At 40.0% G+C, this 23,003-nt stretch overlaps 2 protein-coding genes across 2 annotated transcripts in view; both read right to left on the reverse strand.

The window, feature by feature from the left end:
* On the reverse strand, positions 1 to 8,008 carry LOC139466085 (zinc finger protein 271-like). Its single transcript, XM_071248097.1, has 2 exons — positions 7,930 to 8,008; positions 1 to 2,679 (listed from the first exon to the last, which is right to left on the reverse strand). Exon 2 carries the CDS (start codon positions 2,636 to 2,638, stop codon positions 665 to 667), a length of 1,974 nt encoding a protein of 657 aa, XP_071104198.1. The 5' UTR covers positions 2,639 to 2,679; positions 7,930 to 8,008; the 3' UTR covers positions 1 to 664.
* Positions 8,009 to 19,812: 11,804 nt separating this feature from the next.
* LOC139465989 (uncharacterized) overlaps positions 19,813 to 23,003 on the reverse strand; it is a 232,491-nt gene continuing 229,300 nt past the window's right edge. Inside the window, exons 111-114 of the mRNA XM_071248005.1 lie at positions 22,414 to 22,746; positions 21,806 to 22,036; positions 21,496 to 21,609; positions 19,813 to 20,896 (exon numbers count right to left, since the gene is read on the reverse strand). Of these exons, the coding sequence (XP_071104106.1) occupies positions 20,292 to 20,896; positions 21,496 to 21,609; positions 21,806 to 22,036; positions 22,414 to 22,746 (1,283 nt within the window). The 3' untranslated portion in view covers positions 19,813 to 20,291. The remainder of the gene's footprint in view (positions 20,897 to 21,495; positions 21,610 to 21,805; positions 22,037 to 22,413; positions 22,747 to 23,003) is intronic.

Below are 23,003 nucleotides of genomic sequence, written 5' to 3' on the forward strand. Positions count from 1 at the left end.
ACCCTAACTTCAGCCACAATTTTCTCCTTTTTTTAATACTTCAAGATGAAGTCACTAAATAATGGATATTTTATCTCGAAGAAAAGCAAAATGTTATTTCCTTGCAATAAAAATAGACAAGGGGAAACCCCAATGGTAACAGACAAGCTGACTTCGTTTGAAAAATGTACTTATATGAATATCGCCAATGCTTTGTTCAACAACAAAGATTTATAAGGTACTTTATTTGCCGGTCCACAGGGACTGGCAGTCACCTGAATTACCGGTCCAAGCCTAATTTCACTGGTACAAAACTTGTCATAACCGGTACGGGAACACTGATACTGCATTAAAACCACATGGGTATTGTGCCAACACCAAGGATCATAATGGAAGAGAATCTGGGATTCAACTCCTGTTCATTGCATCCTGAGCACAATTCTGCACACCAAATTGCATTGCAAGTGGGATATGATTGCATTTTCTTCACATAAACATCAGTGAACTTGAGTATGAGATAAGATTTAAAGGTAAATTGTCCCATGAATCTATCCAAATACATTCTTTATGAAAGTGTATACGAAAAAGTAGAAAATAAATAGTGTTAGCAAAATACGGCATACAAATACCTGGGTAGTTGTCTTGTGAGACCACACAACTATTGTCAAAACAAACTGTACAATATTCAAGATGGAGTCTTGCTGTGCACCACCGTGTGTCTCTTCAGGTCATGTTTACGGTTAAAAGCTTTGAAGCACACAGGACAGGAGTATGGCTTTTCTCCTGTGTGGGTGCGGAGGTGAACTTTAAGATCACAAGCAGCAAAGAATTTACACGAACACAAGCTACATGTGTATGGCTTTTCCTGAGTGTGGGACATCATGTGCCGTTTTAGATCATAGGAATTAAAAAACATATTGTTACAAACGATACATTCATGTTGATTTTCTCCGGTGTGGAACTTTAAATGAGTTTGTAACTTGTTGTCTGATTCAAAGTTAGTGTTGCAAAGACAGCATGTGACATGACTGGTAGAGTGGGATTTCATGTGATGTTTCAGGTCCAGACGGTTATCAAACTTGGAACCACAGATGTCACATTTGAAAAAATATTCTCCTGGATGAAAGTTGCTTACATGCCGTTTCAAATCGTGACTACGACTGAATCCGGTTTTACAAACATGACAAAAAAACATTTTGGTGGGAGGAATATCTTCCTGCTCGCCAAGTTCAGGATCAGACCCATCACCTGGAATATCCGTATCTTCTGATACGGATTCCAGGTCGTCGTCATCTTGCGATTTCCTTATAGCCTCCTTATGTGTATGGAGATGCTCATTAAGACTGGGAATATTTTCACACTTTAAATCACAGACCCTACAGCTGAGGATTTGTTCATCTTTGTGGATTGTCATGTGACGCTTAAGGTCATAACCCCTGTTGAAGCTCTTTTCACAGACATGACACCGAAAAGGTCGTTCTCCAGTATGAGTCCTTAAATGCACCTTCAGTCCCGAACAGTCCATGAAACTCACTCCACAAATACCACAGATGAAATCCTTGTGTCCTGTGTGTGTTTTCAAATGCCTCTTTACGTCGGTCTTCCGTGTGAATAGCTTCTCGCATATAGGACATTTGTTCAGACCTGTGGCACAATCAAAATAGTCATTCCGATCTTCATCCTGGTCTGCAAGCCCTGCCTTCAAGCTTGGTTCCGTTTCATTCTGCTCATGTGTGTCTTCTACATGTCTGAGAGCCTCTTCTTTAGTTTTGAAAGTTAAATCACACATATAACACGCAACATCATCATCTTCTGAATGAGCGAAAATAAAATGTTTGGTAAGCTGAGTAAGATCATTAAACTTCAAATTACAGTACATACATTTACACTTAATCCGCGACTTGGCATGTATGATTGAATGCCGCTTGACATCATGCTGTCGTGAGAAGGCCTTACCACATATTCCACAGCTGTATGGTTTTACTCCAGTGTGGGTACGTAAATGGATCTTGAGGCCACATGAATCCAAAAATCCCAATCCACATGTTCCACATCGGAAGCTGTGCTCGCCAGTGTGAGTGACATTATGACGTTTCAAGTCAAACTTGCGCAGGAAGGACTTGTCACAGAAGCTACAAGAGAAAGGTCTCTTGCCTGTCTGAGATACTTCTGGCTTGGTAGTGATTGAATCAACTCCTTCGCTTATCATTGCACCAAACACAGTATTGACACAAGCATCTTCACTATTAGACATGGAACTACCCTCCCCAGTCCCCAAAACTGTATTGTCACAATATGCCTGAACACTGGCTTCTCCACAAGAAGTACCTGCAGTGCCATGCTGGTAAGTCTGCAATGCATTGTATTCAGTTAAAACATCATCATTTGATAACTCTTCATTGTCCAATGATTCAAAACCCTGGTGCAACTGCTCATGCTGTTTCAGATGATCATCAGACAGAAAGTCTTCCTGGCATATTGGACAGATGTAGATTAAACCTGATGATGCTGCACTTGGACCTGGAGACTCGGATCTGGTCTCCCTGGAGATCTCGGTGTTCAGGAAGTGTTGTTCTACATGGTTCTGAAAATCTTCTTTGCTCCGGAAATTGGCATGACAAATATCACACTTCAGATAGGACTCCTCAGGAGAACTCATGGTGAAGATCTTCAGGTCAAAGGGCTTCAAAGTTAGTTTGTCTGGGAACATAAAAACAAAACAAGTGCACTTATAACTTTAGGATTATTTCAAACACTAAACAGACTAGGTATCCTTCCCCTGATATGATGGATAGAAAATCAAATGCTAAAGTGAATTGTACTTCTCTACCTTTTTTACGCCAACAGTTTTAGTTCACATCTTTCCACCTGCCATCTGTACATGATGTTGCAGTGGTGCAATGATGTATTCAAGTTGATTCATGGTTACATCTTATATTTAGTGGGTTGACACTTTCTGTAGTTGTAAGCTTGTATTAGTCTCATTCAGCAATATCCCAGCTATGTTTCAATACTATCATTGCTACATGTACACATACTATATAATCATGTTTGGGTCAGACAAACCAGTGATTAATATCTGCAATCAGGGGCCTACAGTAGATTTGTATTTCTGAAATATCCTGGTTGGTAGTTAAGTAAGATATGTACCAATAATAAAAACTAACACCATGGATCTGAAGCTATCACAGGTCTGCTTCAATTGGCTGTCTCAACCAAATATGGCTTGTCCATTTTGACTGGTGTCCATGCAGGTCTGTTGATTGTGTTAGTCCTGGCAAAGCACATACATCTTTATGATGTCCCACAATGTTATACTTTGTGAATACATGGCATATCCATGGACATCACATGGAATGCCACATTGATATAAATTACAGTAAATCTTGAAATTAATGAGTCTCCTAATGATTGCGACTGCTGACCTCTCACCAAAAATGTGACACAATAATAATGCAAAATAAGTAGGGAAAGTATGGGTCATGCCAGAACCTTTCATCCGATCAATCACTGAATCGGAGGATCACTTACCAGTTCGGGAAAGAGACACTCATGCAACCTTCAAAGGGGTAGTCCAAATGGAAGTTGACAGTTTGAAACTAGTTTTGTAAAGCTTGAGGAAGCTGCTTTATAATTGGCTAATGTCAGTTCACTGGTTGGTCAAAATTCGCAAAAGGTCATTCTTATGGTCACCTGTAATGGGCATGATGGGATGTCCTCAGATCATTATTTAGCTAAAGCGAAAACAAAGATCTGACTTTAATGAGATTGAGTAATTAACTTCCCAGCAGTCAGTTTTGCATGATTACTTTTATCAAAGTCTACCAGCGTCTGTCTTTTACAGAAGCCAGTTTGAGAGTAATTCTATTTCCATAGAACAAAACAAATTAACTTCTCAGTCACTGAGTCAGTTATCTTTGAAGTTGATCTTTTCCCATTTTGTTTGAGAAAGACTGATACAAAGACGTATATGCGTCTTGACTGATATAACCTCATGGCCTCATTAACAGCTTCAATCAGATGTGAAGGCATCAGCTCTTATTTCTTAGTATTTTTGTGATTAACAAATATAGCGGATTCTTACCAATAGGGGAAGCCGGATAGAGGCTAAATGATCTGTAATGTGCTTGGGGAATCTTGGGAGTTAGAGTTTTTCTATTAGTAGCTGTCTTTCCATTGGTCAACTGTACTACTTTTCATCTGTTCATTTTTATTCCCCTGGTTTCATAAACAGGGGGACAACATACTGATGTCTGTCCATCTGTCAGCTGTCTCTTTCAGTTTCCATAACAGAACTCCAATACTGTCCAGTATTTCTAGATGAAGCTTGCTATACAGATCAGTCTTGTGGTGAACTGATGCCTTTTGATGATTTGGGATTTTACATATTTTCGTGTTTTCATGACGACAAGTTGGACTTTACTGATAATTATGGTAGATCTAGTGCTCGTTTCCGGAGCAGAAATCCAAAACCGTTGAATATTTCTGGACGAAACTTCCTTATACAGATCAGTCTAGTGGTGAACTAGTTTTTCTACACTGAACTGATGGTATCCAATGGCAATGAACCAAAAGTGGGTATAAGTAGACTAGCCAAACTCCATTTCTGACCCAGACCAGAAGCATATGTCATCTCCTGATGACTCTTGTTCAGTCTATCATCTATGTGATGATATGGAATGAGCATAATTCTGGATTCTGATTCTGAATAAATAACGGCAACTTGATAAATATTTCTTATCCATCGATCCATCACCCAGTAGTGGTATGCATGTCTTTCATCAACTTATTCATGCTAGAAAACCTTAAAATTGGTTTACTGAGGCGCTGTAATGTTACATCAACATGTGTGACCAACTTCAACTGACATTCTCGAATTCACCAATGTTGATTTATGTAACTTGCAATTAATGAATTAAATAAATGTTTTTGTTTCAGTGTAAATGATAAAAATATACTAAATTTAAATGGTTATATACAGCTATTATTTAGCTAAAGCGAAAACAAAGATCTGACTTTAATGAGATTGAGTAATTAACTTCCCAGCAGTCAGTTTTGCATGATTACTTTTATCAAAGTCTACCAGCGTCTGTCTTTTACAGAAGCCAGTTTGAGAGTAATTCTATTTCCATAGAACAAAACAAATTAACTTCTCAGTCACTGAGTCAGTTATCTTTGAAGTTGATCTTTTCCCATTTTGTCTGAGAAAGACTGATACAAAGACGTATATGCGTCTTGACTGATATAACCTCATGGCCTCATTAACAGCTTCAATCAGATGTGAAGGCATCAGCTCTTATTTCTTAGTATTTTTGTGATTAACAAATATAGCGGATTCTTACCAATAAGGGAAGCCGGATAGAGGGTATTAAATGATCTGTAATGTGCTTGGGGAATCTTGGGAGTTAGAGTTTTTCTATTAGTAGCTGTCTTTCCATTGGTCAACTGTACTACTTTTCATCTGTTCATTTTTATTCCCCTGGTTTCATAAACAGGGGGACAACATACTGATGTCTGTCCATCTGTCAGCTGTCTCTTTCAGTTTCCATAACAGAACTCCAATACTGTCCAGTATTTCTAGATGAAGCTTGCTATACAGATCAGTCTTGTGGTGAACTGATGCCTTTTGATGATTTGGGATTTTACATATTTTCGTGTTTTCATGACGACAAGTTGGACTTTACTGATAATTATGGTAGATCTAGTGCTCGTTTCCGGAGCAGAAATCCAAAACCGTTGAATATTTCTGGACGAAACTTCCTTATACAGATCAGTCTAGTGGTGAACTAGTTTTTCTACACTGAACTGATGGTATCCAATGGCAATGAACCAAAAGTGGGTATAAGTAGACTAGCCAAACTCCATTTCTGACCCAGACCAGAAGCATATGTCATCTCCTGATGACTCTTGTTCAGTCTATCATCTATGTGATGATATGGAATGAGCATAATTCTGGATTCTGATTCTGAATAAATAACGGCAACTTGATAAATATTTCTTATCCATCGATCCATCACCCAGTAGTGGTATGCATGTCTTTCATCAACTTATTCATGCTAGAAAACCTTAAAATTGGTTTACTGAGGCGCTGTAATGTTACATCAACATGTGTGACCAACTTCAACTGACATTCTCGAATTCACCAATGTTGATTTATGTAACTTGCAATTAATGAATTAAATAAATGTTTTTGTTTCAGTGTAAATGATAAAAATATACTAAATTTAAATGGTTATATACAGCTATTATTTAGCTAAAGCGAAAACAAAGATCTGACTTTAATGAGATTGAGTAATTAACTTCCCAGCAGTCAGTTTTGCATGATTACTTTTATCAAAGTCTACCAGCGTCTGTCTTTTACAGAAGCCAGTTTGAGAGTAATTCTATTTCCATAGAACAAAACAAATTAACTTCTCAGTCACTGAGTCAGTTATCTTTGAAGTTGATCTTTTCCCATTTTGTCTGAGAAAGACTGATACAAAGACGTATATGCGTCTTGACTGATATAACCTCATGGCCTCATTAACAGCTTCAATCAGATGTGAAGGCATCAGCTCTTATTTCTTAGTATTTTTGTGATTAACAAATATAGCGGATTCTTACCAATAAGGGAAGCCGGATAGAGGGTATTAAATGATCTGTAATGTGCTTGGGGAATCTTGGGAGTTAGAGTTTTTCTATTAGTAGCTGTCTTTCCATTGGTCAACTGTACTACTTTTCATCTGTTCATTTTTATTCCCCTGGTTTCATAAACAGGGGGACAACATACTGATGTCTGTCCATCTGTCAGCTGTCTCTTTCAGTTTCCATAACAGAACTCCAATACTGTCCAGTATTTCTAGATGAAGCTTGCTATACAGATCAGTCTTGTGGTGAACTGATGCCTTTTGATGATTTGGGATTTTACATATTTTCGTGTTTTCATGACGACAAGTTGGACTTTACTGATAATTATGGTAGATCTAGTGCTCGTTTCCGGAGCAGAAATCCAAAACCGTTGAATATTTCTGGACGAAACTTCCTTATACAGATCAGTCTAGTGGTGAACTAGTTTTTCTACACTGAACTGATGGTATCCAATGGCAATGAACCAAAAGTGGGTATAAGTAGACTAGCCAAACTCCATTTCTGACCCAGACCAGAAGCATATGTCATCTCCTGATGACTCTTGTTCAGTCTATCATCTATGTGATGATATGGAATGAGCATAATTCTGGATTCTGATTCTGAATAAATAACGGCAACTTGATAAATATTTCTTATCCATCGATCCATCACCCAGTAGTGGTATGCATGTCTTTCATCAACTTATTCATGCTAGAAAACCTTAAAATTGGTTTACTGAGGCGCTGTAATGTTACATCAACATGTGTGACCAACTTCAACTGACATTCTCGAATTCACCAATGTTGATTTATGTAACTTGCAATTAATGAATTAAATAAATGTTTTTGTTTCAGTGTAAATGATAAAAATATACTAAATTTAAATGGTTATATACAGCTATTTTACACAATCCGATGAGCCGTGAAAAGGCTTATTGTTCACGGTTGCGTACATTTGTTTTGGGTAACCGACACCAGAACATTTTGAAGGTGGCAAGGGATAGATCGGATCTAGGTTCTAGAGATGTTTGCAGTAAAATGGATTATGGTTAAAGAAAGAGAAGACCGAACTCGAAACTCGGAATTACGGTTTATCTTTCCCTTGGAACTAAATGTAAGATCCCCAGTTCGAATAGCTTCCTCGGGATCTATGACATAGGCTTGTTTCCTTGGGAAAGACAAACCGTAATTCCTAGTACAAGGCTAGTCGTAGCTCGTTAGTTATTCTCATTGTGTTGTATCCACCTCACCGACCTGTGTTACGATTTACTAGCTATGAATTATCCTTAGTCTGGACAGATTAATAAATGTCTTTCAAAATATACAATATCTAGAACCAGTTTACCTATCAAAACTCCCTAAAGTTGTCCTTAGGACGCTCCATCTACGCGCCAGCCTCCTTTCGTCAAAGACATCTGAAATTTTAATGCTTTGATGACATTAATTAGAGTAACCTCCCCTGATGTTGCAAGGGAGGTAAAAACGAGAAACGTAGTTTTAAACGGTGTAATTATTCCTTGGTGTGTTCGAATCCCGTTGAAATTTACAAACACAACAAAGAAGAAAAACAAACTTATATATCATTTGCAGTGTGTAAATGTGTTTTGTTGATGTTTTTGTAAATGATTCATTACAGATTTGTTTTCTATTGAATTAGAGTAAAATAGCCACACCTTCACCTTAACATCTTGAGAGGATATTGGTATGGCATAAAATCATTATTGCTATGACAGGGGATAAAGTTTTAAGTTATGACATGTGGAATAGTTCAACAAAGAACATAATATTGAAAGTTGAGGACAGGCTGAGATTATTTATTAATCAGGTCCATTGTTTGAAATGAACTGTTTTGTTGAGTTGATTGTTTAAAGTCAGGTCATGTGTCACTCATGAACATACACATTTTGTCAGGTCACTCAGTGAGATAAACATGTTACGTGACAAGAAGATAAAATATCCTCTATTTATTTTGTATTTGTTTTACTTATCTTACATTTCTTTGTCTGGAAACTATAGCATCAAGTAGGCAGACTGAAAGGAATTCCAGCATAAAGTGTCAGATGAGTGAGATTTGATGATCTATTTTCAGATAAAAATAGTATTTCATCACAAAATATAAACATAATATACAGAAGATAGTTGGCTTTTCTCGTCAATAACATGTCTATCATCAAGTGACATTAATATTTTCAAGAGTGGCGTAGGGTATTTGACAATAAAGGTCAAATGTTCAATTTATGTATTTTCTTACGATCACGATTGACTCTAAAAACCTTGCGTCATTAAAGTAGTTCTGGCATAAAATGGTATCACACCGAGACATCAATTTATTTTTTCAAATACAGATTACAAATTTCGGATTTTTTGTAACAAATTAACTTGGATAGGTAAAAATAACCAGATATGTTTTATTTAAAACTCTGAGCCTGAATTTTATTTAAGAAAAACACCTTGCAACAAATGCAATTTTTGTAGAAGGCAATTTCTTCTTTTCTTCAATAGTCTGAAGCCTAATTATTTAGCTCACCCACCCCCTCTTCCAGGAAATCAAATCAAATGATCGGCCCCGTAACAATGAATTGTGTCCTCCAATGAGTTGTTATGCCGCCCATACCATTACACTTCACCCCCAAAACTGACAATGTTGAGGAACACAAGCTTCGCTAAAACATTCTCCCAAATGCCTATATACCCTTGCACGACCTCCATAGCTGATCAGATGAAATTTGGACCAATCTAATTAAAATCAGATCTTATTTCTCGCTATACGGTAGCGAGAACTAAGATCTGATTTTAATGAGATTGAGCATTTCTTTAGCATAGCGAGAACTAAGATCTGATTGTAATGAGATTGAAATTTGGACTCACACGTGAAGAATCTAGAGTTCCTGTCTTGTCTTCAGAACCTCAGATGCTGTCTACACCAAGCTGGGCGTACCTGATGGTCAAGTGGAGGCAAAATTGAGCATATTGCTAGACGCCGGGGCCGGGTGTTGTAGTCCCTCAACCGGTAGCGCAATGTAGCGCACGGTTCTGCCACCTTTTGTCAGAGCTGTTAATATGGCAGTTTGGTATCAATTATGTAGATGCACCAACCGCATAAAGGTTGCGTTATTGACGTGACGTAACACGTGGACGACTGGCCCATGGCAAGACAGGAGTGTTGTCTTGAAGTAGGTAACATCTCGAAAGAGATAATAATGTGTTTCGATGAACATCCAAGTGTCTGGCAACTTAGTTTTGGGCCATTCCTGTTTGCAGCATGCCCACGGCGATAAGATGTTGATTTTGTTACAGATAAACAAAAGTGTTTTTTTATGAGCACCTGATAGCTATACAATCATTGTAATGCTGTTCACAGCAACAAAAAAAGATGTATGAGTGTCATGCTCCCAACAAACACGTAAACATCCAAACTATGGGCCATGCATTAACATGTACGTGCAAATTGTGAATCACGACCATAAACTCGAGGGGATGTCTTAATGAATATGTATTGAAAGTCCAATATTTAATTTCAGAATAAAGATATATTTTCTACTTTAAGTTCCATTTAGAAGTTGGCATGATGAACAAGAGAGATAGTTCTATAGAGCGTCCGCCCGGAGAGTGGAAGGTCCGAAGTTCGATCCCCGACCGCGTCATACCAAAAGACTTTAAAAGATGGTACTTGTTGTTACCCTGCCTGGCGCTCGGCATTAAGAGGCTAAAACAAGGACTGGTCGGCTCGGAGTCAGTATACTGTGTCTGAGTGGGGTATTCATGTTATACTGCTGCATGGTATCTCAGTGAGCTAGTACTATAAATCGGCATCAGTCCGGACTAGTACAGGCAGCCACACACACATACACCTGCATGCACGTCGCTATATAATTGCAATAATCTTGGACGCGTTGGTAAACCCCATTTCACCACCTAGTTCTATAGATATACAACTAACAACTTCTAAATGCCACTTAAAGAAGCATTCATTGTAATAAAGAAGTTGTATATCCATAAAACTATCTCTCTGGTTCAAATTTATGTTTATTGAACTTTATATGAAGCACTGTTACTTTCTTCCGTCAGTATTCTATGAATCTGAAAGTTGACTTTTGTGAATTTTGCAGTTTTTATACTACCCTTGAAAAAAGAAAAAAACCTAGCAGCTGATCTTCCAATGTTGAGGCCACAAGTAGAGTGGTAGGTGGGTTCCCCTCTTGCTTCAAAGAGTGAGCATGGTTTTACACCAATTTCAGCTTATGAGGTTGGGAGGGAGAGCATGAGAGAGGCGTGGAAGTGATTTGTTGTTCACATTGAAGTTAGCTACATATCATAGTTTCTGGGCTGATTCTAATATCCTCAAAGGAAAAAGAGATGGATTTATATCACTTTGACATTGTGCATTGATGCAGTCCTGACACCTTCATTAAAGAAAAAACTGGGGAATAGCATTCCATATCTGTGGAAGAATAAGCCAGAGTTCCAGAAAACGTTGTCGGAAGTATATGGAAGACGTCACAAATATGTTTGATTGGTGACAGATCAGGAGATCTTGCTGGCCCACTATCACATTAACATACTGCTGCACAACATGTGGTCTGGTGTTATCGTGCTGCAATGTAACCCTAGGGTTGTTCTGTAAATTGTGAAATTGCGAAAGCTCATCTGATATTTGGCAGCATTTAATCTCCGATCAATAACAATCATTTGAGTCCTTCCTGTAGCCGTTATTTCACCCCAGATCATAACGCCATCCCCTTCAAAGCTTTCACCTTCAAGAACACGTTACGTTCATTTTGACACCTGTAGACACATGTCTTGCCATCGGATCGGTGACTGGACAGAGAAGAGGACCCTTTTCCACTGATATGCTCTCCATTGAAAGAGTGATGTTCTGCTATCAGGATTGGCCTTCTGCCTGGACATCTCACACGAATGCAGTAGATGCACAGACGTCGTCGGACTGTTCTCGCAAATACACCTCTGGTTTTAAGGATGATATTGGTTGTGGGAATTGTTGTCTGGAACCCTTGTCAAAGATGCGCAATTTGAATCCATATAATTATTGTGAATAACCATTAATCCTGTTCTTTGGCTGTCATCACACTGTAAAACATTCCAGATTTTGAACAAAAGTTCTCTTCACTATCAACTATCCATATCAGTTGTGCAATCACCTGTACCTATGGCATATGCGCAAGGTATAAACATCCCGATTCTTTCCTATGTGTGCTAGTGTTAGCAACAATATTTAACATAGCACATTACTATGGTAGTCCTCACGCTATTTTCAGTTCAACGAAGTTTTACTATCCTGTGATCCTCAGTTACCCGTTAGTTTACATAGTTGCTAAGCTTTAACGTGTTGGGGTTGACATGGCGCTACCGAATCCGTCTAATTCACCTCCTGACAGAAGTGTGGACATTTCATGATAACTGCGACCCCACACAAGTTGTGTTGGAAGTGCAGTCCGAAGTAGTCATAGGCACCTCTCAGAGTATTAAATGGTCAGCCCCTAAGGAAGGTAGGGGTGGAGATCTGTACCCGACCAAGAGGTCATTAAGGGGGCAAGAAAATTGCCAGGCACACACCCATCACCTTCTAACAAGAGACGTAACAGGCTATCAGCAGAAATGGCTGACATTAGAAGAAAACAACATATATAGACGAAATCCCCTGTCAACAGGCCTGTGGGGGATTAGGAAGACTTGAGGCCAGACGACGCAGAAAGTGTCTACTTGCGAAATTTCGTTTTCTTCAGACTTTGTATTTTAGGCTAGCAGCTGGTGGTCACATTGAGAAAAACTGACAAGTCAGCTCGGAAGATACCCAAGCAGGGTACACAAACCGGTACCCACCGTGGAGTCATGAAACTTGAAACGGCCATTGGGTTCCCACCATGAGCAGGCTGAACACCATGTATCACTACAGCTACGCTTGTCAGCACGGACGCCATGACCATGGTAGACCTTCAGATTGGTCATTCGCCCAGACGTAGGAGTCAGTGGAAAGATGCCTACCAGACTGCATGTCATACGTGCCAGCCTGTGGATAGACCGATTAGATCTTAACTCAGAGCTGGAAGCCTACGGATTCCGATTTCTGCTAGCCACACGGGCCTTACAGTACCCACCGTGGATCTCAACCAGGACAGGACTATCAACCAGGAGTTGCACCAGCGTTCAGGCATACGGATCAAAACTGAAGAGTGTTGCGGATGAATCTCTTACAGCAGACATCTTTCCAGGGCATTCCCTCGGGGAATTATTGGAAGATTTATACCATCTTATGCCTGGTATCAAGCCCAAATTGGATTATGAAGTTAAGCTACAGATGGATGAATATGCAGACTATCATGGGCCACGCAATTTCAATCCATAGACATCATACTCAACCCTGGGTAAGTTACGGAACTGATATCATTAGCCAGATTAACGAGAAATTTAAGTTGAAAAGTGAAGACAGATTGCCACTTCCACAGTTGAATCCAAGGATTTCCACTGGGGATCATGCGTTTCGAGACACTTATTCGTTTTGGGGAAGGTTGTTCCCTCTGGTAAAGGGGCCTTTCAAACGAACGGCAAGAAGGACTGAACATAAGACAAATACATATTTGACAACTTACTCTTCAAAGATATCATCTTAAACCAGTATGAAATAATGCATACTTTTATGTAATGAGGATATAAATCTTTAGTACAAGGTACCATGTAATCTGATTATTTGAAGCTTATACACAAATCTAATTACAGACAATTAATCTAGTTAAAATCGATACTTCAGATCCATATCTTTCTAAATACTAGTATTGCAAACACTGCTTGATCTGGTCATCATGCGTTTACAGGTAGCCTTTTTAAACCTGAAGTATTTGCCAGCTATATCCCAAGACAAACATATCAAGGATTTGATATTATATTTTGAACTTTATTTTATTTATCAAATATATCCTTCAATGGGCCTGTCACCCCTACTCATCACCAGGGTTAAACCCTACAAACCAGTATTACCACTGCAACATTTTGTTAAACTAGATAGGTTTGTTCAAATTTACATATCACTCTGTGTGTGTATATTAAATATAGTTTCGTGTAGACATGCATTCGTTCTGATTGTTTACCTCTTATGGGTGAATATATATTCTACTCACAAAAAACAAACACCTTGAAGTATAATTTCAGACCTGTTATACTGATTTACTGAATAGGTATAGGGTTATATGTTTTGTATATGTTAGGCTATGTGTGTGTGTGTGTGTGTGTGTGTGTGTGTGTGTGTGTGTGTGTGTGTGTGTGTGTGTGTGTGTGATACACACTCTGTGCGCAGATACAACCGGGATGTCAACTGTGTTGTACAGACCAGGGTGATTTTACACTGCGGATGATCTGTGCGCAGATACAACCGGGATGTCAACTATGTTTTGCAGACCAGGGTGATTTACAGTGCGGATGATCTGTGCGCAGATACAACCGGGATGTCAACTGTGTTGTACAGACCAGGGTGATTTTACACTGCGGATGATCTGTGCGCAGACGCAACAGCCATGTCAATTGTGTTGTGCAGACCAGGGTGATTTTACAGTGCGGGTGATCTGTGCGCAGATACAACCGGGATGTCAACTGTGTTGTGCAGACCAGGGTGATTTTACAGTGCGGATGATCTGTGCGCAGATACAACCGGGATGTCAACTGTGTTGTGCAGACCAGGGTGATTTTACAGTGCGGATGATCTGTGCGCAGATACAACCCGGATGTCAACTGTGTTGTGCAGACCAGGGTGATTTTACAGTGCGGATGATCTGTGCGCAGATACAACCGGGATGTCAACTGTGTTGTGCAGACCAGGGTGATTTTACAGTGCGGGTGATCTGTGTGCAGATACAACCGGGATGTCAACTGTGTTGTGCAGACCAGGGTGATTTTACAGTGCGGGTGATCTGTGCGCAGATACAACCGGGATGTCAACTGTGTTGTGCAGACCAGGGTGATTTTACAGTGCGGATGATCTGTGCGCAGATACAACCGGGATGTCAACTGTGTTGTGCAGACCAGGGTGATTTTACAGTGCGGATGATCTGTGCGCAGATACAACCGGGATGTCAACTGTGTTGTGCAGACCAGGGTGATTTTACAGTGCGGATGATCTGTGCGCAGATACAACCGGGATGTCAACTGTGTTGTGCAGACCAGGGTGATTTTACAGTGCGGGTGATCTGTGCGCAGATACAACCGGGATGTCAACTGTGTTGTGCAGACCAGGGTGATTTTACAGTGCGGGTGATGTGATCTGTGCGCAGATACAACCGGGATGTCAACTGTGTTGTGCAGACCAGGGTGATTTTACAGTGCGGATGATCTGTGCGCAGATACAACCGGGATGTCAACTGTGTTGTGCAGACCAGGGTGATTTTACAGTGCGGATGATCTGTGCGCAGATACAACCGGGATGTCAACTGTGTTGTGCAGACCAGGGTGATTTTACAGTGCGGATGATCTGTGCACAGATACAACCGGGATGTCAACTGTGTTGTGCAGACCAGGGTGATTTTACAGTGCGGGTGATCTGTGCGCAGATACAACCGGGATGTCAACTGTGTTGTGCAGACCAGGGTGATTTTACAGTGCGGGTGATGTGATCTGTGCGCAGATACAACCGGGATGTCAACTATGTTGTGCAGACCAGGGTGATTTTACAATGCGGATGATCTGTGCGCAGACGCAACCGCAATGTCAATTGTGTTGTGCAGACCAGGGCAGACATAACTCACACATTCTAAAAACTGACCAACATCTACCAATCTGAATATTAGATCATAATGTTAGTGGTCAAGAACTATTTTCTTGCTGCTGACAGTCACAGCTGCAGTTGAGATTTAGAAACTGATGACGATCCATAATATTCATTGAAAGTATTTACATGTCTAAGTGAAAGTGCGTTCATCACACGCTCTGTAATCTGCTTCCAAAACAAATATATATGGGGGAGTTGCCTAAAGATACTGTCGCAGCGTTTTCATTGGCTGATATGTGATTCTTCCTGTCACATTGAAAAAGATTTAATGCAAAGTTATGTTTTTTACCAAATCTGAAACAATTTCGGTTTGCAACAGATAAAATACCAACCTGTAGGTCACGTGACCAAATCATGGAAACAAAGGTTTGAAAGTGTTTTTGAGTTTCCTGATGTATATTGAACAATTTTGACTTGGGCTGCCCGGTTGAAAATCCCGGGCATTTTTGGGAAGGGTCAACAAAGGTCAAACAGGGGTCAAAATTCAAAATTGTGTCGATATGCATATCAAATTACTCGTCCAGTCATAAGGAACCTAGAAATATATAGTTTGTTATACTTCCGACCTTAAATGGGGGAGCTATGGCCAAAAACGTTGAAAGGTCAACGCACTTTTGGCAGTCGGTGAAATTCACAAACACTGTTAACATTGTCCGATAGTCATGATTTTAGTGTCTAATAATATGTTTTCTGACATGACAAATTCAACCAAGCAACTTTAAAAAAATAGGGTTACCTTGACCTTGAAAATCGAAAATTTCGTTTACAAAAGTATACATCAGGAAACTCAAAAACACTTTCAAACCTTTGTTTCCATGCTTTGGTCACGGAACCTACAGGTTGGTCTTCTAGTATCCTGTAAGTGTTCAAATTGTTTAATTTAACATACTGACTTCAGAAAATGCGCGATTTCATAAAAAAAAACCCCATGAACATGCCAAAATGTCAATTTAAAAATCAATAGCGTGTGTGTCCACCTCTGGTGTCTTCGTCTCATGGAATGGACCAGGCGTCGCACAAAGTCCTGTGGGATATCTGTCCATATCTGCTGGAGCATGTTTCGAAGTTCCTGGAGTGTCTGTGGAACACGTGGTTGACGTCGAAGGCGCCAAAAAATCAATCTCATCCCACATGTGCTCGATTGGTGAGAGATCAAGGGAGCGAGCCGGCCAGGGGATGACATTCAGGTTGTTTTGTTGAAGGTAATCCTGAACAAGTCGAGTAATATGAGGCCGGGCGTTGTCATGTCGAAAGGTAATGACTGGGCCATGACGACGCAAAAACGGTAGAACAACAGGGCCGATGATCTCGTCGCGGTACCGCTGTCCATTGAGATTTCCCTCTACCACTATCAAACGGGTCCTCTGTCTTGCTGTAATCCCACCCCATACCATAACGCTGCCGCCCCCGAAACGATCTTCTTCTACGACACAATGATTGACGTAACGTTCACCTCGACGTCGGTACACTCGAATCCGTCCATCGCTGTGGCTGAGTTGAAAACGAGACTCGTCAGTGAATAGAACTTGTCCCCACTGCATGGATGTCCCGAGTAGACGCTGTTTGCACCACTGTAGACGTGCTTGACGGTGTTTTCCTGTCAAAATGGGACGTCTGGCGGGTCTTCTTGCGACAATCCCTGCACATCTGAGGCGACGACATACGGTTCGTCGGAGGCCAGTGGTGCTTCTTGCAGTTACTATTGCTGGCTGGAATCGATTTTGTAGGTGTGTTGTTCGAATCCAGTTGTTTTGTCGATTATTGGTTACACGTGGCCTGCCACACCGAGGATGGTCTCTTACTGCATTCGTCTGTTGCCAACAAATGGTGTTTCTGTGGACGTTAAATTGTCTTGCAACATCACGTTGACACAATCCTGCTTGAAGCATACCAATGGCTCGCAGACGCTCATTTTCGGACAGGCCTGGCATTTCGTAATATTGAATAATTGCGTAATTTTGTTTTTTTCTGAGTGGTTGTTGTCAGCACGATGCTAAACAATGCATATGGAATCCCCGTAACGCACGTTTTTATACCCATTCTTGGGTAGTGAAATGCATGGGGCTTGCATAAAAGTCAACTTTTGCATGGAAAGCATGCTTTTTTGTAGTAGTTGCGTTTTTGTGACTTGATTCCATACATGTACTACAATATTGAAAACCAAACTTTACTTGTTTGAAAAATACACTAAAATATTGGTGTCACAGGAACTTTTGTTGTTGAGTATATATACTGTTTCTGCTGTTTCTATTAACCCTACAAAAACAACATTGTTGAATGTGTGAAATGTCACCTTTGATCTTGATAATAAATAATAATTAGCAATCAGTAAGTAGCATTTAATTACTAACATCCTGTTTGGGTGCATTAAACTTCTTACTTGAAACAACATTATGATAACCGTTCACTAGTTTCTGTTTGGCAAGAAAATGTCTCTTTTCTCTCTTAAGGAACTGGGCTAGGTTTCGACACTTCTTTTTCGTCTTGGGTGGCATGGACTGTAATTGGGAATATTTAGAGGCAAATGATCAACAGTGTAAGTCAATGTCTGATCGTACACCGATCACATCCACAAGACATCTCCTCGTGCTCAAAATAAGACGCCGATTCTCAACTGAATCATGTGCTGCAATTTCTGACGCAATGCATGGGATAATTTCTTGTCGATTCTGTGTTGGTGGGTCCTTGAGGAATCTTGATATTATTGCTCTAACCCTATAACCCAACTGATCCCATAGATGCTCGATTAGATTCACGCCTGGGCGGAGTCTCAGTGGCGTTGTTTTGGCAATGGTCAGTCACAGCTCATGCTGGTCGGTGTGGTCGGGCATTGTCGCCCATGAAGGCATGACATGTGGCATGTGTATGGTTATCAAAATATGATATCTTGGTACCTTTGTCTATGTAATATCCCCTGAGTTGTGACCAAATCAAGTTTACAATCGAAGGAGCAACATCCCCATACCATTACTGGTATCAGTGTGGTGCAATAACATCCAACTCTCATCAGACCAGTGAACCCTCCTATATGACCTCCAGATCCAGTGTGATTGAGCCTGCAACCAGGCTAAACGGCCCCACATGTGTTGAGGTGAGAGGAATGGACGTCTTAGTGTTCTTCTGGCCCTTAATCCTTCCATCGATGCCTGATAGTGCTGGGGGACACTCTGTTGTAGGTATGCTGGTGATGATGAAGAACTGTGGAAGTTGCAGTTGTCAAGTCACTGGGTGTATTATATTGGGTTGACTGATTACAGTATAATCAATGTTTAACACGGCCCGACATGACATGCCAGTTTGGTGAATGTCAATGATTTGCCATTTCATTCAAAATTGTCACTTTCTGTCATCAAACATGAATTTCTCTATAGAAACTCCTTAGGTGTGCAAATGACTTGCATAAACACACCCATGTTGGGCAGTGAAGGTGGGTACCATTCTTCAGGCAGATGATGTGTCAACACACAGTACCATTTGAAAATCACATTTAAACTCAAATCAAATTTGGTAGTGCCATACTTTTCTCAAGGTGTATATATTTAAAATATTCATACAGTACAGTGAATGTAACTATAGTTCACCAATTAGTTGTGTCACTACATTGGTGTGATATTCATCAATTAGTTGTGTCCTATGTGAGATGCTGCCCTTAACCCCCTTTTTGTCGTACCAGTCACCACGCTCGGGTGAATTTGTACCTATAACAATATGTGCTTGACAATTAGGAAGACCCCCCCTCCCAATAAACCACCTGCTGCCCTGGGTCCTATTCCACACGATGAATGCCTGTGAGGGATTAATCCTGACTTCAATGTTGTTACCAATAAGGCATAAGTTGTGGACATGGCATTCAAATGGATAAGCAGACAAAAAAAGCCCCTGTAATGTGATAAAAAAATCAGAGGTTGTTGAAATTGCACCACGTGGCAAACACCAGGAACCCACTTTAACCCCAGTGACTGGATTCCCTCAGTCGTGGATTTTTTCGTTTGGCTCCTCATTATTTATCATTTGTTTTATGCCATTTTCTTTTCTCAAAATTAATTTTGGTCAATCATTTGTGATTAAGTAGGCCTTAAGGTATTACAATGTGCAAAGTGGCTATGATGAGTTTTTTTTGCCCTTAAATAAATGTTGATACAGATATTTGTATCTTACTCAAGCCTTAAATATCACATTACCATCTGCTTGTGGCTCTTCACCAACATGAAGATGTTGCACCATGGCATAACCCTAGTCCAATTCAATGTCACATGAAACCCGACCAACTCACTCACTCCAAGGGCTTTTATTCCCTTCTTAAAACATCTTAAAACAACTTTCTGAAAAGCCTTACCAGTCTGTTAATTCATCAACTATTTTCTTATAAAATAGGTCATTTAAACTGTTTTCTGATACAAAACCAAAACAAATATCTGATACAAAACTGTAGGTAAACAAAACAAAGGCAATAAATAGATTGTAAAGTCTTTTATTTATTATAAAATTGCCATATTCTGCAAAAATGAATTTATTACATCTATACAAAACACATTGACACTAGTGATCTACATTTGGTTTGTTGTGGGTACAGGACGTTTGTCTACAGAAGCATGTGGCTCGTGATGAAGGACCTAGATGAGACATGGACAGTGTGATAATGGCTGCAGCTACAAGAAGCAGTGACGAGTCAGTTGCCCATTCTGTACACAGATGATGAGCAAGTATACAACAACAGACCCTAAAACTTTAACATAAGCACAGGAGGTAGGTGGTGAATGTGAGGCGCTATTGGGCTCATAGCTCCCCCTGCTGAGCAAACGGTCAACTACCCTGCCTCATGGATTCAGGTAGAACCCTGATTAGGAATACCTCCTTGGTTAAAGTCCTATGTTACAAACTGGATGAACACATATATTAGCAGTTGATTATAGAATAGAATAAAGTTAGAATTTTCAGCCTCTGCTGCCCTCTAGCTCTCCTCCTGCTGGTTGGTCAGATGTTATTGTACATGAACTACGTAAGATTTCAGACCTAATTTCACTCAGCTTGCTGGCTGATGCCACCTGGAATAAATCATTCTGGCTTGATACCATCTGCTTTATTTCTGAAGGATCTGACACCCCTACTCCGACACTGACGAATCTAGCGCCTCCATATTTAATATCTTCAGCTGCTTCGATAGTTTCTGCAGAGTTGATGGAAGACTTTCCTACTGTGAACAGCATGGCGATGTTGTCTGCATTCGATCTATCACCCAGACTTGGGGAAAAGACTTCTGATGCTGTTCTGATTGCATCTGCGATGTTTGAACCACCAGGATTATAGCGTGTAGTGAGGATGGCATCTTCGATTTGATTGATCTGCCTGTAGCGTTTGAGACTGAAGGCAAGTTGCACACGTGAGTTGTAGATAACAAGAGAGAATTTGTGTTCTATGCCAGTAGATGCCAGATCCCTCACAACAGCAGCCAGGAACTTCTGCATGACGCCAAAATTCTCCCGTCCAACAGAAGCTGAGGAGTCGAGCATGAACACTATGTCCTTGGGTGCCTGACAATCTGAAAAAGAAAGTTAAACTTGTAGGCATCCTTACTTACACTGACTTCATTTACATGAAATATAACAACGTCTCCCACAAAGAAAGATGTCCATTTAATGAGATAATGTCACATATGAGAATGTCCTATTCAATAAAATAGACAATGTTACACAAGGGGTACCCAGTCATGAAATAAAACAATGTAACACACAAGGGGTGACCTAGTTTTGAAAAAATACAATGTCACACACATGAGGTGACCTCGTTATGAAAAAGATACAATGTCACCCACATGGGATGACCTAGTCAAGAAAAAGATACAATGTCAGACACAAAGGATGGCCTTATCAATAAATATATAATAATCCTGTAGGCATAAGAATTCTTAATTATCGAACATGCTGCTGGTGCTGTTCTGAACAAAAGAATTGACAGGATCATCAAATACTACTATGTAAAAATAAGTTTGCCTCATTTAAGAATCTATTTCTTTATCTTTTCCAATCATATTGTTTCATCGTTATAAACACTAATCCTCCTTTATTCAGATGTGTCATAAACACAGTCTTCTCTCTGACTGTAATATTTAAAAAAAATATTTATCCTGGTTTCACTTACCAAGCTCACAGTTGTAACCCAGGAATCCTCGAGGACAGTCACATGTGTACTTCCCAATACCAGCCATGCACACACCTCCATTTACACATGGGTTGTCGGCGCACACACCAGGGTCTGAAAAGAAGAGGACATAAGCATTTCATTTCATGTGGTCAATCTTTCAAATTGAGTAGATAAACATATGCATGTTGCCAATTTTCAAAAATTGTGTTGATGAGTTAGAACTGCCAGGAAACATGGCTTCTGGGAGGTAACTTTCTATTCATTATTTCAAGTTATCAGATTTATTGAGGTCAGAGTATCTTCCTACCTCTGCATATGGAGTCCAGGATGCCAGTAGAGACATTATACAGCTTTGAGAAGTCTTCAATCATGAACGCATTCTTGTCAGTTGGTTCACTAGCAATTGCCTCAATTTCCCAGTCATCAAATCTTCCAATACCAATTGCAAACATGTGGATTCCCGCATCCTTTGCAAGCTGAGCTTGGGGGATTGTATCTTGGGCATTCACATTGGACAGGCCATCAGTGATCAGCAGAGCTGTGAAAGTAGAGAACATGATAGTCTTGTCCTAACATTCCAAATGATGCTCTTTACATGTAGTGCCTGTTAGTAGTGTCAGCAAATACTACATGTGTAAGATAATAGTCACATACCATACAGTCACAACATGTATATAGTTACCTATGTTACAGCTTGTGTCAGTATTACCCAAACAAATTACAAATCCTCTTATTTGTATGAAAACCAATTCTTAAGGTTCAGTCTTGAAACTCACTAATTCCTGGATTTTTTTCAGGTAATCAATTCCCACTCGATTGTAACCCCTCTCAACATTTGAACTCTCTCCCATAGGTTATTCAATTTAGTTCAGCAGTTAGATGATCCATTTGAATTCTGATTATCAAAAAACTTACCGAAGTTTGGCACATTGGGTCTGTCACCACGCCTTCTGGAGAAGACTCCAGATCGCATCAGCTTTATTCCTGAGGCAGTGTTTGTGTTACCATATTCGTATGTCATGCCAGAAATGGCATCCTTCAGATCCTTCTTGTTGTTATACTGGTCCAGGTAGATATGGGAGCGGGCATACTGGGAGAAGGTTACCACAGCAATACGGGTCCGAGATGGGCCAACATTCAGGTTGTCGATGATGTGGTACATGTACTCTTGGACCTTCAGGAAGTTGTCATATCCCACACTGCCAGAAGCATCCAGGACAAAGGCAAGGTCAAGGTCATCCTGACACCCTTTTGACAGAATGACACAAGTCTTTTTAGTTTGAATAGATTCAGGATGCTTTAGGCTCTAACTTAACAAAGTGAAAAAGAAATATATCAAGGTTTTTTTCTCTTAGTTTTTTCAAAAGGTGGATTAACATTTTTAAATGTGTGTTAGCATACAACATAATCTAAAATGCAAGAACTACCACCACCATTCAGCTGATAAGCGAGAAGTAGCCATGAAATGTTGTGTATGTATAATAAAGAAGCTGTTATCCATGATA

The sequence above is a fragment of the Haliotis cracherodii genome, unplaced genomic scaffold (assembly GCF_022045235.1).
Source record: "Haliotis cracherodii isolate W230 unplaced genomic scaffold, xgHalCrac1.p SCAF_18, whole genome shotgun sequence".
Classification (NCBI taxonomy): domain Eukaryota; kingdom Metazoa; phylum Mollusca; class Gastropoda; order Lepetellida; family Haliotidae; genus Haliotis; species Haliotis cracherodii.